Source organism: Hippocampus guttulatus, chromosome 7, assembly GCF_054856545.1.
Source record: "Hippocampus guttulatus isolate MCC_2025c chromosome 7, RoL_Hgut_1.0, whole genome shotgun sequence".
Taxonomy (NCBI): domain Eukaryota; kingdom Metazoa; phylum Chordata; class Actinopteri; order Syngnathiformes; family Syngnathidae; genus Hippocampus; species Hippocampus guttulatus.
In genome coordinates this window covers 8,665,616-8,683,911 of record NC_141267.1, presented here as the reverse complement: position 1 = coordinate 8,683,911, position 18,296 = coordinate 8,665,616, and the positions used below count along the sequence as shown (strand labels likewise).

At 38.6% G+C, this 18,296-nt stretch overlaps 2 protein-coding genes across 3 annotated transcripts; both read left to right on the top strand.

The window, feature by feature from the left end:
• The first annotated feature begins 1,375 nt into the window (after positions 1 to 1,375).
• On the top strand, positions 1,376 to 6,550 carry LOC147202168 (uncharacterized). Its single transcript, XM_086115797.1, has 5 exons — positions 1,376 to 1,511; positions 2,837 to 3,163; positions 3,357 to 3,503; positions 6,300 to 6,337; positions 6,405 to 6,550. The coding sequence occupies exons 1-5, from the start codon at positions 1,454 to 1,456 to the stop codon at positions 6,540 to 6,542; spliced, it is 708 nt and encodes a 235-aa protein (XP_085971923.1). The 5' UTR covers positions 1,376 to 1,453; the 3' UTR covers positions 6,543 to 6,550.
• Positions 6,551 to 9,354: 2,804 nt separating this feature from the next.
• Positions 9,355 to 18,154, top strand: il12rb1 (interleukin 12 receptor subunit beta 1). 2 transcript variants are annotated; one of them, XM_086115796.1, is made up of 15 exons: positions 9,355 to 9,474; positions 9,574 to 9,691; positions 10,878 to 11,029; positions 11,321 to 11,457; positions 11,542 to 11,581; positions 11,905 to 12,027; positions 12,161 to 12,237; positions 14,042 to 14,273; positions 15,459 to 15,587; positions 15,871 to 15,969; positions 16,436 to 16,588; positions 16,707 to 16,862; positions 16,944 to 17,019; positions 17,170 to 17,245; positions 17,671 to 18,154. In XM_086115796.1, exons 1-15 carry the CDS (start codon positions 9,399 to 9,401, stop codon positions 17,929 to 17,931), a joined length of 1,905 nt encoding a protein of 634 aa, XP_085971922.1. In that variant the 5' UTR covers positions 9,355 to 9,398; the 3' UTR covers positions 17,932 to 18,154. The 2 variants fall into 2 exon arrangements, with proteins under 2 accessions (XP_085971922.1, XP_085971921.1); XM_086115795.1 differs by having other exon boundaries at positions 16,704 to 16,862.
• Positions 18,155 to 18,296: the final 142 nt, after the last annotated feature.

Sequence of the window (18,296 nt, the reverse complement as noted above, 5' to 3'; positions counted from 1 at the left end):
GATTTACTGACAAAAGAAAAAAATACTGGTGCTAGATGATGAACAGGCTCTAGAGCAGGGGTCACAAATTACATTTAATATTATTAATTATTATTATATTATATGAATATTATATATATATATATATGGGTGGGTTTTCTCCGGGTACTCCGGTTTCCTCCCACATTCCAAAAACATGCATGGCAGGCTGATTGATCACACTAAATTGTCCCTAGGCGTGAGTGTGGGCGTGCATGGTTGTTTGTCTCTGTGTGCCCTGCGCTTGGCTGGCCATCAATTCGGGGTGTCCCCCGCCTACTGCCTGAAGACAGCTGGGATAGTCTCCAGCACCCCCGTGACCCCAATGAGAATAAAGTGGTTCGGAAGATGAATGAATGAATGAATGAATATATTATTATGTATCTTATAATATATATTAGGGAGATATATATATAATTACTGTAGCTAGCTAGATAGATAGCTAAATAGGTCTCTATAGAATCTACAATAATGCCCATGTTTGCATTTATAAATCATAATTTCTACTTGCAAATCACAATCCTAGCACTGGCGGGCTACTGGTGTGGTCCTCAAGGGCTACCTGGTACCCATGAGGAGCAGGGGTCTCCAACGTGGTGGAGACCCCTGCTCTAGAGTTCTTAGCATATTCAAGTATTTTTTTCACATGGATCCTAATGACATATTCAAGATAGTTTTATGAAGAGATTCTAGTTCAAACAATTAAAACGGACATTCTTAATTGTCAGATGCATGAGAGGGAATCTTGTTAAAGGCACTGTCTGTTCGACTTCACCAGTCCCACTTTTAGACATACTTAACTGTTGTGTTCATTATAAATGAATGTAGGGTAAAAAGATGGTCACCTGTATACATTCGTCTAAACTTTAGACATTCTGTCTTACGTTGTTGATTGTGAAACAGAAAAAAATATATGGGTTCCTTTTGTTGTCAAATCTTCTCTGGCCATTTTCATGCAGGACAAAAGCCATCATGCTTTCAGCTACACTTCTTGGTAAAGTTGAGTTGCTTTTTTCATTTAATTTATTGTTTTATGCTCATTTTATGTTTAAGCCGTTATGACAGATTCATGTGCAACATTATTGCACGTTTCAAGAAATTGCATTTCTTTTCGTGTGATTAATATCACCCCGTTCCTTTACCATTCTGTGGTGACAAAAAATGGCTACTAGAAAAGGTAAGCGCACTCATAAAGTTAATCCTTTGGATTCTGGCTGAGCTGATATCTCATAGTCCAAATAATAAGCATCCACTGAATATACAGTAGGCACGTAAGTTGTTATCTTTCCGCAGATGACAGGAGGTGCTTGAACCGCACAAATATGCATTGAAGTTCTACATTCTCTTGACATTTGACTCTTCCTGTCAGGCTTATACACCCAAAAGACAGCAGGTTGGTATTACCAGCCTTCAATATAAGGTAATAGTCAAGAAGATGGTGCCAAAACCTCTTTGGTTAGTTTTTATGACAACAATGCAATTGATCATCAATGGTAAGTCTTTTTTGATTTTAATAAAGTGTTATGTTCAAACACTCTATTTTTACTTCATTATTTCACACTTTACAAATGGATCACAGTAAAAATGCATGTCCTCAGATTGATTATTTGTTGAATGTCGGCTTGCCAAAACATGTGGTACTGAGGAGTGCTTGTTATATTTTTGAATTAAATAGTGTTAAATACTGTAACTATAATGAATGGTTTATCCATGTCATTAATTACAGAAAAAAAATTCTAATAAATATGGTTGTACTTTGAATTGTGTGGATGCACAAATAGCATGCAGCACTTAAAAAAAAAAATGGTTTCATCAACACTTTATCATAAATCACTCAGATTTGAAAGAGGACCGCTCCAGGGTGCAGTCTGCTTTTCACCCAAAGGCTTGTGGGATAGGTTCAGGGATGTGAGATTCAGTTGTGAATTAACTGTTTGATACTGCCAGCAAAGTTGCCGCTATCCTACACTTGATTTTACAGTTGAAGTCATTTTGCATTAACTGTGCTTCTGTTGCACTCAACTGCTTTGATTTTGAGATTTCATGTTCCTTCATTTAATTTCTAGTCCAATCAATGAACGATAAGTATACTATTTCATGTTGTGTTTTTACACAAAAATAATTGAATTTCACCGTCGTTTCACCTATGATTCCTAAAAATATTCGCTTTTTTGTAAACAATTTCAACAAACCATCTTGTAGAAGAGGAGAAACTTGGAAAATTCAATATTAGTTTCAGAAGTTTGCATTTATTTAAAAGAGGAAATATTAATATGCAGACATGGTATGACCTTTTCTCCGATCATTGCAAACTCCAGAATATTGCACCATCAACCATCCATCCATTTTCTATCGTGCTTATCCTCATTAGGGATGCAAATGAGCCTATCCCACTTTGGGCAACAATCAGGGAATACGTGTGACTCATCAGCAGTCAGGCACGGGGCACATATAGAGAAACTAGCAAACACATATTATACAGAGGTTTCCATTATCTATTATTAATTTTACAATCTTAACTTAACCATAACAATCCAAACATGTTAAGCATTCACATCGTGTTGATGTCTTGGCATAAGGCAGGGCAGCTTTATATAGCTATGGCACATTTCATACACAAGGTAACTCAACTTGCTTCAAACAATTACACCCACAACATTTTAAAGCATTTACAAACAACAGAATGAAAGACATTGGAAGCAAAGTAAAGAAAACGTACCTTATTTAAATTACTTATGGGTAGGTGGGGTCATAAAAAATATATAATTTTTGTTCAACAACTGGAATCCACATTTTGTGTATTCTGTCTCATACCCAGGCCACAGCCGAGCACAGGTCACAGTGATCCGAGGCCACGACGTCACCCTTGAGTTCATATTTAACATCAACATCACTAACAGCAACCATTTTGCAGTTTACGTTGAGGGCGACAAAAAGAAGGCAGAGCACTGTCCTTGGAAAGGTTGCTCAAGAGAACGTGGTTTTGAAATTTACTCTGAAAAGTCTTCGGTATTTTGCCAAATTACAAACCTCACACAAGGTCACAGTGGAACATATAGGGCCATACTGTTCCCACAAAGTGGACCAACTAAAGAAAGTAATAAAGTTCACCTGATCGTTCAAGAGGAGAAGAGCAACAACACCGGTAAGCCTTTACACCCAAAGCATGATATGTTTCATAAAATGAGGGGATATTATTTTCCTTTTTCCATGCAAAAAGTCATTTTCTACATACCTGCTTCAGAAATATCCAACCAAGTAGAGTACACTAGACATTTTAAAAAAGAGAGAGAATTTATTCCACATCAGTTTCACCATTTCCTTTCCAACTCCCACAGTTTTATGTGCACAGGAGAACAGAAATACAACCAAATATCCACCGAGCTTTTTTTCCAGCGTAACCAACACTTCACTTGTGGTTTTACCTGTCATCTCATTCGCTGCAACATTGCCCTGGTTCTTCTGCTGTTGTGTCCGAGCTAGAGGTATGGGTTTGATTCACTTCATTTCTTCAACCAATTTTATTGTTAGTTTTCAAATGGAAAAGACTACAATGGGGTGAGTGAATTTTGTGGCTTCAGTTCCGATCAAGGGATGTTGTGAATATGAAGGCGAATGCAAATGGTTGTATATTTACAGTATATGTGAGTAGGTTGAATGATTATTATTTTTTGATTGATGTTATCAGGAATGGGGTCCAGCTCATCACAACTCTAAACAATATACAGTGATTGGTCGAAAACAAAAAGATGACTGCCAAGAACTTTAACCTTTTGATGCCTAAACATACGTCATTGCAAATGCCATATCACACGCAAGAATGCCGCCCGTCCCCCCAGACAACAGAATAAAAAAAAGTGGCCAGGGGGCCCTAAGCAGCCACTTATTTGATTTATGGCCTGCACATGTAAAATTATTTTCAGTAAGGCCGTGACAGGGTGGTGCAGATAAAACTGGCCATCAATCACACCATTGTTTTTTTTGTGCTTTTAACGTCCTAGTGCTAACAACATTAATATTTTGCAACACAAAAATAGCTACCAGGATCAAATAAGATAAAAATAATACCGTATTGCCCTGAATATAAGACAGCCCTGATTATAAGACGACCCTCTCTTTTTCAAGACTCAAGTTTGAAAAAAGACTTTTTGAACACCAAATGAATTTTTATACAGAAAATAATTACAGTACATCTGAAACAAATGATTATAACAATATATTTGAGAGAAAAAGCATGTTCTTTAGCCTCATTCAAATCTTGATATCTGAACATTTAAATATGTAAACGAAAGTGCAATCACATTTGTAAATGAATGGCTTCTGGTTTTTGAAATTTAAATTACTGTATATCATAACTTCTCCTCAGGTGCCGGTTAACCTGGCCGATCTTCGACCCACTTTTCTCCAGATTGTCGCTACGTTTCTTCATTTTCTGTTATCTCTTCTATTGTTTTCTTCTCTTTTCTTTCTTACCGCTATTTTTTATTTTTCTTCTTCGTGCTACCGCTATTTTTATTTTTATTCTTCGTGACAGGGGTTCGCTTTGGCCTGGGGAGTCAAATTCAGCATTCGCTTCAATGCTATCTGGCGCCATCTCGCGTCGTGAAAGGGTATAATGTCCAAATATAAGACGACCTCCACTATTTCAGTCTTATTTCAATGCAAAAAACACCGTCTCATATTCGGGCCAATACGGTATTAATAATAATTACTATTATTGTTCCTATTTTTCATATAATCTTTTTTTTGGGGGGGGGGGGCACCGCCCCCTATAGCCCACGGGTGTGATGGGCAGTATCTATGTCAAAAAATGATTAAACTGCATGATAAAAGACTCAAAAATGCAAAGCAAAGTATGGGATGGATGATGATCAGTGACTGACATGCTACATTTGTTTGATTCTTTTTAATGAAAGCTTCCGTTTGTGTTCACTCTCGCTGAGAAATTGAAAACCTCGCTTTTTATGCTCACCCGTTTTGAATGTTTCTGCTATACTTGGCTCTCCATACCGGCCGGCTCTGTGACCTGAAAACCAATTTACACTCAGAGAGTATAAACATGTAAATGGCAAACCACATGTCCTCATTACCAGAGGAATTTAAAACCTCATAAAAAGATGTAAACAATACATTCTTTACCTCGATCATATCACGTGCCTTTAGCTCCCCAAGATAAAATTCATCAACAATTGACAGAATTAACTCCAAAATTACAAAGTAATTAAAAACTCATCTCAAATCACATCAATCATATTGTAATATGCAAATATCATGTAAATATAATATGGACAGTTCAGAAATGATATCAAAGTAATTTCATTGAAAGCATTGTCAGGAGTTTGCGGCAACAATATAGTGAAGTTTCTGTCTATATTTTCCAATAAACTTTTCTAAAAAATAAATAAATAAAATCCCGTGATGGATTATGGTTGCAATATGGAGGAAGATTTTTTTTTTCAAACGGGATAAATTAAAGATATGATTTGTCCCCTCCAAAATATAGAATCTTAAAGAGAAGAATAAAACAAATATTTTTGACAAACAACAACCATAAATTTGATTTCTGGCAGTTACTCTTCAATTTGTAATCAAGGAAGAAGAGATGACCTGCAATGCATCGTAAATATGTTCAATAACAATAAACAAACAAACAAAATATATACCTTATGCAGTAGATCATCAACAGACTGCTTTTAGGCTCTTATATTTTGGTTTTGGTGCAAATTAAAAATAAAAGACACCGAGGCTTAGCTCAATGATAGAAATCATCTTTTCAATAGGAAGTCAACCCCCAAATTTTCTTTATCCATGAATCATCTGAGTAAACTGCATCTCAGTAAATTGGAATATCGTGGAAAGTTTTTTTTTCCAGTGGGTCAATTCAAAAAGTACAAATTGTATATTATATAAGATTCAGTACATCCCAAGTGAAATATTTCACAATTTTACTTCCGTGTAATTTGATGACCGCGTAAAGGTGAATAAAAAACTAAACTAAAACTCTCTAAAGAAATCAGATTATTATTATTGTAATACTGTATAAGAAACAATCCAAATTTAATCAAGAAATTAGGCAGGCAATGGTCATCTGAAAAGTATTTTCCTGTTTAATTAATCTGTATAATAAAAGTTTGACTTTTTGAACCTAAATGATTTTTCTTTTTCTCCATGACACTAATTTATGAAGCTGCACCTGTATAATTCTTGTCTGCGCATTTATGGTCAACAATTACTTTCGTGATGAAAGTTTACTGATTTGCTCAACTTTTGTTCTATTTCAGCCAATAAAGCGCGAAAAAAACCCTCACCCTCAACACAGGTGAGAACACATTCTGTTGTCGGAAACATTTCAAGTAAATGCTCAAGTTTCACTTTTGTTCTCTTAGGCAGCAAGTGTGGTGACTAATATCATGCCAGAAGCTGATTTAGCCTACAGTGTCCTAGACTTCCCTAAAAGAGAGGCTACGCTGCCGGACAGCAAGCCAAATGTTCGAGAATATGTCCATGTTCATGTCATGGTTTAAGCACAGGTCTATGATCGTAAGCAAAAGTTGGGAAAATGTACTGCACCTAAATACAGTACAGTAAATGTCGATAGTAAACTTAATATTTGAATAGATAAATGCTTTCCTCTTTTAAAAATCTTTATAAAAGAAGAAATGTGTTCTCTTTAAAGAAAGCTATGATCGTTTGGAATTTTACCTTGTTTAAATTTACAATCTATACAGCACTGTTTGTACAACGACACTGAAAAAAAAGAGTGGATTGGATTTTATTGTGTGCAACCACCTGAAGAAATGAATTTGAGTAAATATAACACACGTTTTTTTTTTCAAGTGTACATACAGTCCATGATAAGTCTGAGAAGGCGGGGAGTGTTAACAAAGTTGTACTTTTATTTTCTGTTATGGTGTCCGCAGGGTGGTTAGCACGTCTTACCTCACCGTCACACCTTTGCAACATCACTGCGTGAATTTCATATATTCTCTCTGCGCGGACGTGAGTTTTCGATAGTTTCCTGCCACATCTCAAGAGCGTGCTTCTTAGGTTATTTGAAGTTGAATAAATGTGAATAGTTGTTTGTCTTTTAAGACCGTGTGATTTACTGGCAACCAAGAGTGGCTCCAGAAAGTTTCACTGAGGGTGGTAAATGGTGGGCAGGAAGGTTATAACTTTCCCACGTGATAAAACCACAAAATCACAATCAAATGTGGTTTACCTTACCACTATCTACTATTTCCGTCTTTCTTACAACATATCACCATCCAGGTGAGGATTGGGGAAAAAACCCCAGCCTATTTTGACAAATTAAGGAATGGAAAGTACAGCTATGCGTTTTAAAATATATTTAACCGTTTCAGGGACAGCGGTCACTGCAGCGGACAGCTCATGTTATCATATTACAGGGTGCATGAAGGAATGAGAACATTTAAAAAATAATAATTAAAAAAGTAAGTTGAAGAAGAGGTGGCCCGGTGGTCCAGTGGTGAGTGTGTCAACCTCACAGTGCAGAGGACATGGGACTCTGGCCTTCTTGTGTGGAGTTTGCATGTTCTCCCTGGTCCTGCGTGGGTTTTCTCCGGGTACTCAGGTTCCAAAAACATTCATGGCAGGCTGATTGAATGCTCTAAATCACAGGTGTCAAAGTCAAGGCCCGGGGGTCAGATCTAGACCGCCACATCATTTTATGTGGCCCGCAAAAGCAAATCAAGCATGTCAATTTGCATGATGTTTGCTAAAGTCTGAAGCAAAATTTCAAATTGTCATATGTAATCCACAATAACAGCAATTATTCTTGACTTCTGATTTTAAAATTAGTTATCCATCAATTTGTTGTGCGCTGTGTATGTAATATGTGGTGGGGATTAAATATTTACAGTATATGGTTTCCCAAAATTCATAACGGCCCTCCAAGGGAAACCGTAACGACAATGTGGCCTACGACAAAAATGAGTTTGACACCCCTGCTCTAAATTGTCTCAAAGTGTGAGTGTGAGCATGAATGGTTGTTGTCTCTGTGTGCCCTGCGATTTGGCTGGCAACCGGTTCAGAGTGTCCCCCGCCTACTGCCCCGCGACCCTTGTGAGGATAAAGCGGATTGGAAAATGGATGGAAGTTGTAGAAGAAAAGAAAAGAGAAGCTGGACCAACTATAAGGTTATTTGGTAACTACCTTGCAGTTGCAAACTTTCAACCGGCTCTATGGTTACTAATTAATTCTACTTAATTAGCTATCTTTCCATTTCACACCACAGTCGCGGAGTCAGTGGCTTGGTCAGCCTCGGTTTTGACCAGTGATCACACACACACACACACACACACACACACACACACACACACACACACACACACACGTAAGGATTTAAGATTATAAATAATGAACAGGTTTAACATGTCTGATTGTCAGCCCAAAACGTTTACTTTTGTCGGGGAGGGAGAAAAAAAAATCCCTCTTTACTCACCCACAGAGCATCTGACAATCAGGCTCTTGATGACTTTGGTAGTAAGTGGGGAATTGGGCTCAAATTGGCCTGATTATTGCTACACTATGTGTACCCAACTTAACCTGTCTTGTTATATCAGGTTTACTCTGACAGAAAAGTAAACAAGTCATGGTGTACTCATCCCCTCACGAGTCATCTTGGAACTAATATAACCCACTGTCTTAATTGTTGGTATGGCAGAGAGGGGATTTTGCAACATGAGGTGAGATCAGAGAGCATTGATCAATTTAACAGACACTGCTCTCCAGTGGTCGTCAAGTACATTCCTGTGATGGAACGCATTCCGCACAGATGCCTCGCGCCATCCCAAGTGCCAAAGTGACAGCATTGAAAGTCATACGCAAATGAAATACTGCATTATCCTCGAGAACACAGGTACGTAAAGTCTCTCATTTATCTTATCGAGCTTCAAACCAACAAGATGTCTTCATTAAAATAACTCCTTTTCATGACTAAAAAGTTTTCTCTCTTGTCCTGACTGATTTACCAACCGACATTGACAGTTACACTAACCAATATTTCCGGTTGTTGAGGAAAGCTTTGAAGGTGAGCAAACAAAAGTTGTTCAAAATACTGAAAAAAAGTGTCCACTTTCTTAGTGAAAGTGTGTCTGCCTGCATGCTTGTGTGGGTGGTGTCACAAACACATATGGAAGTTGCCAGCATAGCACACAAACCGTGCCTTTTTGAGAAGGTATTGGTCTGCTGACACGTGTGGGTTTCGTCTGCACCTCACTGAACCTCACAGACCTGAAACCTGTGACATTTCTGAGAAATAGATCTGGGTTACATGAAAGCAGGTTAAATGGAACACCTCTTTCATACACCCGCAGACACACACACACACGAGAAATGCTTCCTGAAGCTAATTGGAACTGATGGAAACTTTGCACTTGATTTTACTCCTCCAATACATTGCTGCGTTGCATATGTTCACCGCGGGTTCCAGCAAAGGTAAATGAACATGAATGTAAACGCTATTCATTTATACTTCTGGAAACTTTATGACTGATCCTGAAATCATTTCTGACATGTTTTGCCAAAAACGGTCAGAATGCGAGGCTCCGTCAAGTCCTCAGTGCTTCAGAAGAAACAACGAGTCAACTGTTTACGACTGTGAATGGAGCATGAAAACAACACATAGAAATGTGACATTTGACCTCCACTTCGGGTAAGAATTAACTAAGTCATTTATGAGTAAATGTTAATGTTAGGGATGAGCATTTGACTAAAATGAAAACAATTGAAAAATAATATGCTATCAATCATTCAAATGGTATTTGTTGAATTTTTTTTTTAGAGGAATAGCAGGAGCTCTAAATGTTATGATTCCTGTCAGTGTAGTTTGGAACTGCATCCTGTATAATACTGCTTGGAGGCACCATGAGTGTACTGTACAGTGGTACCTTGACATACGAGTTTATTTTGCACCGTGACAGAGTTCATAACTGCATTTTCCCATTTATCAAGTTTTCCCCCTGACTGAAATGAATTGACATGTCATTAATCTGTTCCGACCCCAACAAAACAATTTGTTGCCACATGTATAATGAAAACTAGGACTACTGCATTGTAAAATGTGAATGTAAAAAAAAATGTTTTTAAAAAAAGAATCGAAAGAAAGGATCTGATTTTCATGTAATTTAACAAAGTGTGCATACACACACTGCCATATTTGTGAGTGCCAAGTGAATGACTGAATGTTGACTCCACCATGTGTTTAATTCAACACGAGGGTCTTTTTTAATTTTTGATGTGTGTCTTTCACAATTTGTTCCATTCAATAAACAGCTACAAGTGCATTTTTTTTCCACTTGGGTGGCGGCTTATCTACTGTAAAATTGCACAATTTGGGGCACACAGGTATTACTGTATGTTCAATGCAGAATCAAGCACCTATGCTGGTTGTAGCCAAGAAGTACATGCCATTTCGCCAGAAATGATGATTTGCTGGAAAATTGACTTTTGAATTGCTTGCATATAAATAGTTTTGTCTAAATTGTCTCTCCACCCTACATGTGCGAAATGGCCACATAAATCGTTTGTCATCAGCCCCTTTCTGGACATGAGAACTTCTAATCCACTGTTGCGAGGCTAATTTAGATACAGTAATGACTAATTCCGAGTTTCTCTAGTCGAGGATGGGCAAAGATCCAGAGCTACTTTCAAATGGCAGCCTATACTGTGTGATACTATTGAGTTGGACACACAGATTAATGTTAGCTTCTGCTAAGCAGCATGGCTCGGTGAAATTGTCAACCCAGTAGGAGTTTTTTTAATTGTTGTTGTGTGGTCATCCATGTCCTCCTATCCCAAGAACATGAGTGGTTTGCTTGTCTGTATACTTGAATTTATAGTGACATAAAATTTGAGAGCATTCGAGAGACCCACGCTCAGATCAATGAAGAAGAGCTCATCAAATATCGACGTATTGACATTTGGGTGGAAGCAGACAAAGGAGACTCTGTTTGCAAGTCAACCAAAACCTCTGTTGTACTCAATGAAACAGGTGAGAAGAGTCTATTTCAGGTTGGTATGAAATCCAATGCAGTATTTGTGGGTAGACAAAACTTGGGATGGGTACGACAATACTTTATGGCATCCCGGGGGTTCCATTCAGTGCAGTGTGTTTTAAAAAATGTCACCGGACTGAGAAGAAAGCAAAATACAAACGCATGCCAAAAACAAATCTGTACAGTATTTGCAACAAAATTTGCACACAAAAAATGTCGCAGTGAAGCCTTGTTGCCTTGATTACAATTCTCTTAGCATGCAACTGAATTTTGCTCCTCATCAACAGTTAAATTTGAAGCACCACAAGCCATTTCAGTAGCCTGGTTTCAAAACCAGCTCAACGTGACCTGGAAAGCTGCAGAGAAATACCCGGCCTTCGCTGAGGTCTGGTTTCGAATAGATGAAACCAAACCATGGGAAAAGGTTCTTGTTTTTGTCAAATCCTGTATGTCCAATTTACATGTTTTCTAATTGTAATACCCATTTTATTCTTTTTTTCCTGCACAGAGACTGAACACCACAGAGTTCAGTCACAGTAAGATGGCATGTGAGTATTCCTTGTGTAGTTTCTTCTATATTTTGGATAGTGAATCATTTCTTTTTCCTTTCTTGTACAAAATCAATATTATTTGTCATTTCGCAAAAATATCGATGTCAAGATTTGTCATCGCAAGTTTGGGAAGGTATACCTGCAAGATCAGTACAATAGCTTCATCTTTAGTCCCTCCCCAGGGATTCATTTTTGGTAGTTTGTCGGATGAATGAGGACTGACAAGAAATGACCATTTGCGGTGACTCGAGATACTCAAACAAAGATATTTGAAAAGATCAAGTTGATTTCTCCATGGCTTTATTGTATTCCCTCAAAAGACCAGTTAGCTGTTGAGAACCTGCAGAAGCATACATCCTACCAGGTTAAGCTCAGACATCGGACCAAAGTGACTCGCAACCCGCTGTGGAGCGAATGGTCTCCACTCGTGATTGTTCCTGCAGGTGACATCACTGTATCTCTTTATACCGTCTATAGTTTAGCTGAGTGTGGTTCACTAAATCAGACATTGAAGCATTATTTTGTTCATTTCAAAGAGGCACAGGCCGCTCACCGTCATTTGGTTTTCCACTGCAGCGCTTGAAGATAAGCTGGAGGTTAATGTGACGTTGGAACACTTAGAAGGTGCACGGAAGGTTACGCTCATGTGGAAGGTAAGCCAAAGTTTTGATGAAAACAAAAATTGACTAAGACAGGTAGTAAATGTGGATATGGGCTGGAGTCTTATGTGGCCAATGTCCTCCCCCCCAAAATCTTCTAAATACACTGTTTTCCAAAATATTATGTTTGTTCTGAAGGAATTGATTTAAACCACCAAACATTCAAAGTTTTGAATTACTGATCTGTCTGCTGGAGTGACTGAACCATGCGAGGAATGACAACACTTGACATTTCGAGATAATTATTTGACTGTTAAATCATTTGCGTTCTAAGACTCAAAAGAGCAAACAGTTTTTTTCAGATAAAGTCATATCAAGGACCATCTCTGTAAGGCTAAAGTGTCATAAGAGTGCAACCGGCATACTTTGTCCGGGACGAGTGGAGCAACCCACAGCCATACAAATCTGCCAAAAACTGCCTAAATCCGCTTAGAACTGACCAAAGCGGCAATGTACTGATTAATAACAGAGCATCCAGAAATCACGTGAAGTAGATTGAGAGGCGGGATTTCATTGGGAACTTGTATTTGGCTGCAAATCCAGTAAATCCACACTGTCCGTGTACTTGTTGTAGCAACCAACAATGTACGGCCTTTCCACCTCAATTGTTTTTCTGGTGACTTTGTCCCAGCGCTGAATTTTTTGCACAAGGTCTGGTCAGGCAAAGGATGACACAAACGACCCCCCCAACATTCAGATCCTGTTTTTCTGTCTCCTAATTAGGTAAACACTCAAGAAAAATAGTCAAGGATCATCTCGCTACAAACTCAGAAAACAACTACAAATATACAAAGTGTTTCAAATACTACAGGGAATTTAAAATACCACAAACACATATTTTGATATTCATGAATAAATTATGGTCTAAGCTTGGCAACCTTAAACAAGAAAAGCACATTTTGAACTGAAATTGAAATTTTAGCTACACTGAATCATCAAATATTTGGGCTTTATGCTACATTTATTTAAATATACAGTATAAGCATGTAAAAAGTGCAGAGGCCTGAGGGCACAGGTGTCAAAGTCAAGGCCCTGGGGCCAGATCTGGCCCGCCGCATCATTTTATTTGGCTCGTGAAAGCAAATAAAGCATGTCAAGTTCCATGATGCTTGCTAAAGTCCGAACCAAATTTTCAAATTGTCATATGTAATCCACAATAATAGTCATTATTCTTGATTTTAAAACTTATTATTCATGAATTTGTTGTGCACTGTGTATGTAATATGTAGAGTTGATTGAACATTTATATGGTTTCCCAAAATTCATAATGGCCCTCCAAGGCAAACCGTAACGACAATATGGCTCGCGACAAAAATGAGTTTGACACCCCTGCCTTTGGGAATGTATCAGGTGTACAAGCTATTTTGGCTACCACTAAGTCCCAACGTTGCAGCCACGCAACATAGACACAAAAAGCTCTAATTGAAATTTGATGAATGTTTTCCAAAATGTCTACATGTTCTGGACAATACAGTCAAACAAATATTGTCAAGAAATTTTACTCACTGGAATCTTGAACAACCCAGTTGTTTAAAACAAGGAGATGAGCACCTCTGGAGAATTGCTGACAGGATGACTTTTACGGCCAGATGACCTACTAACGAATTTACTAACACTTCTTCCAACCGACAGCATTGTGAGGACAAACGGCGGGACCCATTCACTTGTGTGAATGTGGTTTGGAGAAAACCCCCCAAAACATTTGCATATCCTATTTTAAATGTGCTGAAGGTGATGTTGTAATCTTAGAAGTTGGATCTTACTAGGTAAGTGTAACTGAGCTGCACTCTGTTTCTAGCCAGTTCATCATCATGCGGCAGCAGTAACCGGAGTGACGTACATCCTGAGGGACACGCAATCTTCCGGAGGATGCCCGTGTAAGAAGACAACCCATCTCACCAACAGGACTGAATATACAGGCTATATTTCCTACTCTCCGGTCAACTTCTCCGTGATTGCCACAAACAAAGCAGGCTCCTCTCCCACAACCATCAAACATGTACCAGCCGAACCCGCTCCCAATTTAAAAGGTACTATTTACAAAGTCGGCTTGGAATTGAGCGCCGCATATACTGTATACTGGAGGGACAAATGTGTTGGGACGTAGCAAATATACCTACAGGAAGTGAAAATCAAGACAATTTTATCATTCATCCAGAAGAACATGTATGTTCTGAAAGATGTCCTAGCTCACCATCTCTGTTCTAGTTCATCCCAGAAGGTTGAGGTCAAGGTTCTGTGACTTTTTCCATCATGCACTGGGACACTGTTGGGAATCTACCTGTATAGTGGCTCTTTGTAATTTTGCACACCCATGTGGAACAGCATTACCGCAATAATCATTGTAGCTCCAGCTCTGTACTTACTTGAACCATTCTCACCGATCTCTATTGCACAGCACCAGACATTTTAAAGCGCTCAAGGACTTCTGTACAATTGCACACTTAAACTTGCTCTACATATAGTACTTATAGTACAGTACAGTATAGTATAGTACATATAGGTCACTTTAAAATGGTGCAATTATTATCTGCACCAACTGCACAACTGTTATAGTATTGTATTCTACCACTGATCACGTTAGCCCCGCTTGATACTTTGCACATTGTCTCACAGCTGTCATTAGGTGGTACTCCCGCACAACGGTGCCCTTACATTACGGAATGTCTTTCCATACTTAGTTGTCATGTCCTTGTTTATTGTAGTTGCTTGTTATTGATGATACTAGGGTAGCCTGTTGTTGCAGCTCCAAAGCAGAGCTGTCGTGTTGGTTGGTTGGTTAAAATATGCACTTTATTAATTCGTGAAGCACCCAAGAGAATACAGACACGTCTCTGTTGGACTACGTGCCTTTTTTTAACTGTTGTCCAACTCGAGAGACGTTTAAGGGCCGCCTCTGAAAAAACGTAAATGAATGAATCCTCCACTGACACTCAGAAAAGCGATAATAATGCAACAAAACAGAAAATCAAGTGAATAACATAAACAGTCTCCTACACTGTGCTACCAGAGACAAATTCCTTGTGTGTTCTATACTGTATACGTGGCCAATAAATATGATTCTGATTCTGAATTTGTGCAGAAGGGGCATTAGCCCAACTATGATTAATTAATTAATCAATGAACTAATTAATTTAGAGGTGTGCCCCAATACTTTTGTCCATAGTAGACAGTATGCAGAAAATAGTCTCAATGTTGTTGTTCCTATTTTTCAGCTTGTAATAAAACATTACTGGATGAAAAACTGAACAAGACCAACTGCCTCGAATGGTACAGGCTTCAAGATGGAGACTTGAGGCTAGTGGCAAGGAAGACTAAAAGAGACATGAACGCCTTTAGAAAAAGTAAGTTGTGGTTAAAGACACAACACTGTGTTTCACACAGGGCTAAAAACCAAAAAAAAGACATACATAGTTCCTATATGTGATACTGTTGGTTGGATGTTGCTGTAGTTCATGACTAACATTTCCCATTCCCAACAGCATTGGCTATAAACTAAACGAGGTCAGCAGCAAATGATTCAATGCTTTTTGTCAACTCATTATACTGTGTGTCGTTATCTTGCTTACAGTACCTGGTAGTTATGTCTAATACATCTGTTTGACTGTTTGTATTTCTGTTCTATAGGTATCATGGACTATGTGGGTTACATTCACTTTGAGCACCTGTGCATTAACAAGAGGCCAAAGACAGTTCAAATGTGCCTCTATTATAAAAAAGAAAATGGTAGGTTGATTTGAGCTTGATTGCTGCAATTATGGCTTACCGAATGCTTGTGAATACTGTATTTGCAATCACCTGAGTCATTTCATTTTTCGAGTATGGAATCATTTGGACTGTTTTTTTGCATCCCCAAAGAATGATAGCGTTCGTGGTTTGGGGCGTGCCTCCAACTTGGAGTTTAAATAGTTGGGGTTTCCACATTAACTTAGTCTGGTGTGGTCCCAACCAACCTTTGTTTGTTTGAAATGATGAAGCCATCTTCTAAGACTTCCACAGTAGTTCTGTTGTAACTGATCAATGCCCCAAGAATATTTACCTTTCTTTGTGTATCCTGCTTTATGCCAGGAAGGAAAAAACACATTTTTGGCTTTCCTCCGTTGTTGTCCCTTGTGAGGTTAATTGCTTATTTGTCATCCTCACAATAATATTCTGGATTGTTTTTAAACTCAACCTGTCTTCATCCCTTCAGTTCCAAAAATAGCTCCCCAAGACTTCACCTTCAATGAAACACATAGTTCCATCACACTGTCTTGGAATGCCATTCCCACAGAGGACAGGCGAGGTGTCCTCACACACTACAATGTGTGCAGTGTGCAACTAAGTTCTGATGACGAGCACAAACGTAAGTACTTGACTGACATGACCCATAAGTTCACTGCACATTTTCTTGTTTCAAGATTTTCTAATTGTGCCAGTGTATATACATACATATACTTTCTAACCTCCTTTGATTTCAGAAGAATGTCACCATGTTCCAGCTTCAGTGGCCGTATACCGTCTGGAAAATTTGATGCCAGTAACAAAATACAACATCACTGTAGCTGGAGTGACAAGCGCTGGAGAAGGTCCAAAGGCCACAGTAACTCTCAACACGCAGCTAATTAATCCGATGACAGGTATCGACCATGCATTCACATACTGTGATATGCAACTCAATGGAGTTGGTTTTCTAATATTTCTTTTTTTCTCACCAATAGAACGGTTGACATTTGGCTTGGTTGTGGCATTCCTGTTTATCTTTCTTTTATTGGTGTGCTCGTGTATGTGGAAAAGGTGGGTGAGCCATGCTTTACACAGAGTACATTTTAAAGTCATCTAACTTGATACGTGAACAGATTGTGTTCAACTTTGAATGTTCTGCTGTATCTTAAAAATATTATTGAGCATCAATCAGCTAACATAATGTTTGTTCCTTATGTTCAGAATGAAAAAGAAGATACTTCCTCCACTACCAAAGCCTCCTATTTTGGAGTTTGCCTCTCAGCAAACAATGAATCGGGTAAATCTGTTTCTATTTATGGAAATGTTTATTTTATTTGTGTTATTTTATTTAGATTTATTTTATAACCTTAACCAACTGAATCAACTTTGCAGTGACATTGTGTATAAAACAAAAGGGGAATTTGAAAACCACCTGTGTGCATGTGACTGTGTGTGACATTTGAAGACGACTCATTTCAAAAGTGAGAAGGGAGAAGCCAGTTAGAAATTGTTTTTATGTTGATGTATTTCAGGAAGGTGGACAAAGGTCAAAAAAGTCCCTTCCGTTGCTGAAAGATGATGTGAGACAACTGTCAATGATGGTTTTGACTTAGGAAGCTGAACACTGAACACACTCTCAATGAACATTACTCATGGGAAAAACGATGAGGCAAAACTTGATGCACCCAACGTATGATCCTCTGATATCCTGACCCATAACAGGAAATGCTGGAGGAGAAGGAGGAGGTGGTGACCCTGCAGCAATTGCACCCAAAGGATGCAGTGGAGACCACCACGCAGTTAAACATTGATATTGAGAGGCCAAGAGTGTCTGATGGGAGGAGGGACGATGGTCTGAGACCTTCTTCTATTCAGCAAGCACTGAGGGGTTCCAAAGGGGAGGAAATGCCAGATCAGGAAGAACAGATGCTTGCCTTGCTGCTCTACAGAAACAGATTGGTCTTTGATATGAACACGAACTAGTGTTAAATTGCTGAATAAGTGACTTTTTGTTTTTACACTGATATAATGTTCATTAGCTCCAGAAGTTTTCAATCATTGTCTTATTTGCCTTTAGTGTATGTGTCACACCACCTCATTTTCTAACCACAGAACCCAGCCAAAAATCGAATATGTCGGACCAAGAAGAGGTGTAGCCATTTGTCACTGTATTGTATATTTTGAATAAATACTTGAGTGGAATCAATCAATGCTTAGCAAATAAGAAAGGTAGCTGGGGAAGGGCACATAGTCTTTTTGGGTCCTTGCCCTGGTCCCACACTTTGCACCTATTTGCCTTGGGTGACCCAACCAGGGCATAAAGCCCACAACAACTTCTAGGATCACTG

Coding starts and splice junctions, on each gene's coding strand:
- LOC147202168 (XM_086115797.1), top strand. CDS start 1,454: ATGGTGCCAAAACCTCTTTGGTTAGTTTTTATGACAACAATGCAATTG. Junction 3,164..3,356: donor GGAGAAGAGCAACAACACCG/GTAAGCCTTTAC, acceptor CAACTCCCACAG/TTTTATGTGCACAGGAGAAC. Junction 3,504..6,299: donor CTGTTGTGTCCGAGCTAGAG/GTATGGGTTTGA, acceptor GTTCTATTTCAG/CCAATAAAGCGCGAAAAAAA.
- il12rb1 (XM_086115795.1), top strand. CDS start 9,399: ATGGAAACTTTGCACTTGATTTTACTCCTCCAATACATTGCTGCGTTG. Junction 9,475..9,573: donor CACCGCGGGTTCCAGCAAAG/GTAAATGAACAT, acceptor AAAAACGGTCAG/AATGCGAGGCTCCGTCAAGT. Junction 15,970..16,435: donor CTATTATAAAAAAGAAAATG/GTAGGTTGATTT, acceptor TCATCCCTTCAG/TTCCAAAAATAGCTCCCCAA.